General features: G+C 28.5%; 1 protein-coding gene across 1 annotated transcript in view; it reads right to left on the bottom strand.

Annotated features, from left to right (window-relative positions):
• Positions 1-4167, bottom strand: part of Vps13 (vacuolar protein sorting 13C) — a gene marked incomplete in the record, with an annotated part of 159879 nt that overhangs the window by 121725 nt on the left and 33987 nt on the right. The window contains 1 exon segment of the mRNA XM_067051012.1: positions 2051-2139. Coding sequence (XP_066907113.1) covers positions 2051-2139 — 89 coding nt within the window.

The raw sequence follows: 4167 nt of genomic DNA, 5'->3' as shown, positions 1-4167 counted from the left end.
ATAAATATGGTTTTGTTTATTTATGTTGTTCTTTGCTGACCGCACCCCCCGACAAACTTCTTCAAGCATTAATCTACGGTCAACTATCTACACCTCAAAAAATTATTTATTTGATTAGTATCAAATTATTCACTATAAAATCTTCAACCTCAATCAATTATTTAGTACTTCTGAAGAATGATTTTAATGGTCAGGACTCCTAGTGTCCATTAGGAGAACTAATACCTTATCACTTATCATAAGACATAATAAAGAATTCTCTTTATCCATACAACTGCCAATGCAATAAAAAATATTATTATATATCCACATCCATTGTGAAATTAAACTTATTAGAAATATGTGTTTTCATTTTTATTTCTTTTAAGTTTAATCAGACTGAGGCACAACAGCGTGTGGCCAGGTACAGCTAGTAAAATAAATAAAAGTTAATCAATAGACTCATTATCATGAATGACATGCCTTACTTTTTTTACTAACAGTTGCTCTACTATTATTTTTGTAATTTGTTTATTGGCGTGACAGACCATGGAAATCCAAGGCCTCGCGTGATTTACTAAGAAATACATTGGACGTTTCATAAGGTGGGTTCATCACTCCCATGCCTATTTTTGTGAGTGCCATCCATTGGCTGGCGGGCCTCACAAATGTCCGGGGGGAGGCTGTGAGTGAGTATTGTACAGTTATAAGCTTGAAAAAATCCTGGATAGGGCCAGGGACTCGAACTCGCAACCGATGGGTTGGCAGACAGGCATGTTACCACACTGGTACCGTCACCCCCAGTTGCTCTACTATTCATTTAAATAAAACAAACAGGTTTGTCCAAACTGTCAGCATTCTATCAACGGACTTGTCTTTTTTATTTACATTTAAACTTCGTAATACTGCAGGGGTCTCTAATGACCCCACAAGCTCTTTTTCTAGTGAAAACTTATGAAAGAAATCACCCAACCCAATTTTTGAGTCGCTCAACAAATTTTTTTCAAAAGCCATCGTGAACTACATGAGTAAGTTTCGATTAAATTTACAAAGACATCACATTACGTAATTCTTTTTTTTCCCCCAAATAATCCTCTATGGCTTTGTCATATAATGGTTTCCGCAAAACTATTCAGATTCACCTTGACTGTTTATGTTGAGCAAACATTTTCTAAAAGTACCTACCTAATATGTAAATTATACTAGCCAGGGGAGTTAGGTACATGGGAAACAACAGGATTGGGTGGACGAAACTGAAATGTATGCCCACATAGGGCTTCTTCTAAGCAGTGGGGTTATTAAAAGCAACTGAGAACCTGTTACTAAGATCTAGTGTTCAGATTACTTTTTTCAGAGGCTTTGTAGCAACCATGTCTGCAACACTCTTTTTTCCACACTTCAGCTTATCTCAGATATGATGACATGTACACAAGAGAGTAAAAACAGATGAACTAACTCTGATTCGAGAAGTGAGTGACCCATTCACCATGAGTAGAAACGAGGGTAAATACAAAAATGGCGTTTGCAAGCTAAAGCTGAGTCTAAGTATAATATTAGTTGAACCAACCAAGATGCATAATTTCTAAGCATTCAGTCTATAAAGAGTCTAGAAATTATGAAGAATGTATTGGAAACCATTGAGGATAAGAATTTTGCTGGTAAGGATATTGATGCAGAAGACTCAGAACAAAGTGCAACCGTGTAATGAGAATGGAATAAGAAATTATTTTTTTTTTATCTGAATATTTTTAAATTCATTCTACATATCCATTTATTCACACAAACAAGATGGAATTTTGATACCAGGATTAATAAAATAAATAACAAATGGAAATATTCTATTGGGGTCCTAAAATCATTATATGTTTATTTCAAATCATGGTATAATGAAATTTAAAAAAATAAAAATTGACTAATAAGAATTAAACATTGTTCTTTTAAGTTAGGTACTAAAGCAAGATAAATTTGTTATATTCAATATTTTTAATAATAACATTTTAAAAACCTATGGAAATATAAAATACAAAAGTTATATACGTGACACATGTATGTACATGAAAGAAAAACTTACATCTTCATATTTAGTATCTGAAACAATTGTATTGCTTTCTGGTGTAGGTATAGACATCAACAATGCCAAACAATCCTTCAAGCGCTCTTCTAAAATAATTAAAATGTTATAATTAGTACGAATATATGTATATGATAATACCAATATAGTACAACAATGCTCCTGCAGGTACCAGGAGTAGGCTGCACAGTCAACGATAAATATTTGATGAAAATTTCTAAAAGAATCATATCTTGTTTTAATGATTGGAGAAGTTTGTCGGGGAGAGCGGTCAGCAAAGAACAACATAAATAAACAAAACCATATTTATTTATTTTATGGCAACGTTTTGACCTGAGTTTCAGGTCTTCATCAGGGCTATAAATCAAAAGAGGTAACAACAACATTTAGAGAAACATACGATTAAAGGAATAGTATACAAACAAATTTAGAATTATATAAAATATTGAATTAAATCATAAATGATAAAAAATTGATTACTGATAATTGAATAGTACAAAATTTTAATTGATTGATAATCGTGGAATTGTATGGTAGTAAATTGAAAACAGTGACAGATGAAATATAATATAATGTAGGTAAGAAATATTAATATAAAAATATTATATTTCATCTGTCACTGTTTCCAATTTACTACCATACAATTCCATGCTTATCAATCAATTAAAATTTTGTACTATTCAATTATCTGTTATCAATTTTTTATCATTTATGATTTAATTCAATATTTTGTATAGTTCTAAATTTGTTTGTATACTATTCCTTTTCAATTGTATGTTACTCTAAATGTTGTTGTTATCTCTTTTGTTCTATAGAATATAGCCTGATGAAGACCTGAAACTCAGGTTGAAACGTTGGCATAAAATAAATAAATATGGTCGATGCTGACCGTACCCCCCAACAAACTTCTCTAATCATTAATCTACGGTCACTATCTACACCTCATATCTTGTTTTAAGTTGTTAACCAATTTTTGAAAGTTTTATTTCAAATCAAATTAAAAATGAATTTTTTTATCAAACCAAGCTGTTAAAAAATAAATTTGAATTAAAAACAAAACAATTGAATTAATTGTAAAAAGCTACAAAACATGAAATAAATAAAGGAAAGGAAAACAGACACAAATATAATAAGAGATTTTCCGAAAACAATTACATCCAATTATGAACATTTCATAAATTTACAATAAAAATATTTCTAAGGATCACTTTAATCTTCTTACATTATAATGTTATTTCTGTAGTTGCTGACACACTAGTGAAGTTTGATATCTATTAGGTATTCTAATAAGGAATATAATACAATTTAACAAAAAATGAAAATTCAATTACATTCAAATAGTTACAAGCATTTAAGGATTTATAAGAGGCATAGTTTATCAAAAACAAAAAATAATTTTAAATTATAGAAAAAGATGTTAAAAATAAACAACAACCAATAAAATATGACTTAATGTATTGAAACACCTTTTCATCAAGTAGGACCTGACTTGAGTAAAATTTAAATCACGTTCTCCTAAAGTCATAATTGCTATCACTAAAATCTCTCTTTCTCTCCCATTGCAGAGCCATAAAATAATTTTTGACTTTTCCTACACTGAGACAATAACCATTTAAGATAAACTGCTCTACAACTTCCTCTAGTTCGAATATTTTCAAAATGAACAACAAATAAATGTTAAAAGAAAGAAAAAATCAAAGAACAAAATAATTAATGAATCAAAGAAAAAAATTCATAAATAAATTAAAGAACAGAATAATAAATGAACTTAAAAAAATAAATGTATATATAAACGTTGGACATTAAAAAGTTATTTGTTCTTTTTTGACCGCAACCCTGACCATCTTCATATTTTAAAATAATAAATGTATCAAAGAAAATAATAATAAATGAATCAAAGAACAAAATAATAAATAAATTAATGAGAAAAATAAATTAACAAACAAAATAAATTAATTACTTAAAGAACTAAATAAATAAATTAACAAACAAAATAAATAAATAAATTAAAGAACAAAATAATAAATAAATCAAATAATAAATGAATTAAAGAACAAAACAAATAAATTAATGAACAAAATAAATAAATAAATTAAAGAACAAAATAATAAATAAAT

The sequence above is a fragment of the Halyomorpha halys genome, unplaced genomic scaffold (genome assembly GCF_000696795.3).
Source record: "Halyomorpha halys isolate HHAL.00 unplaced genomic scaffold, Hhal_1.1 Scaffold570.1, whole genome shotgun sequence".
NCBI lineage: Eukaryota > Metazoa > Arthropoda > Insecta > Hemiptera > Pentatomidae > Halyomorpha > Halyomorpha halys.
The sequence above is the reverse complement of the archived record's forward strand: the minus strand, read 5'-3'. Positions and strand labels throughout refer to the sequence as shown.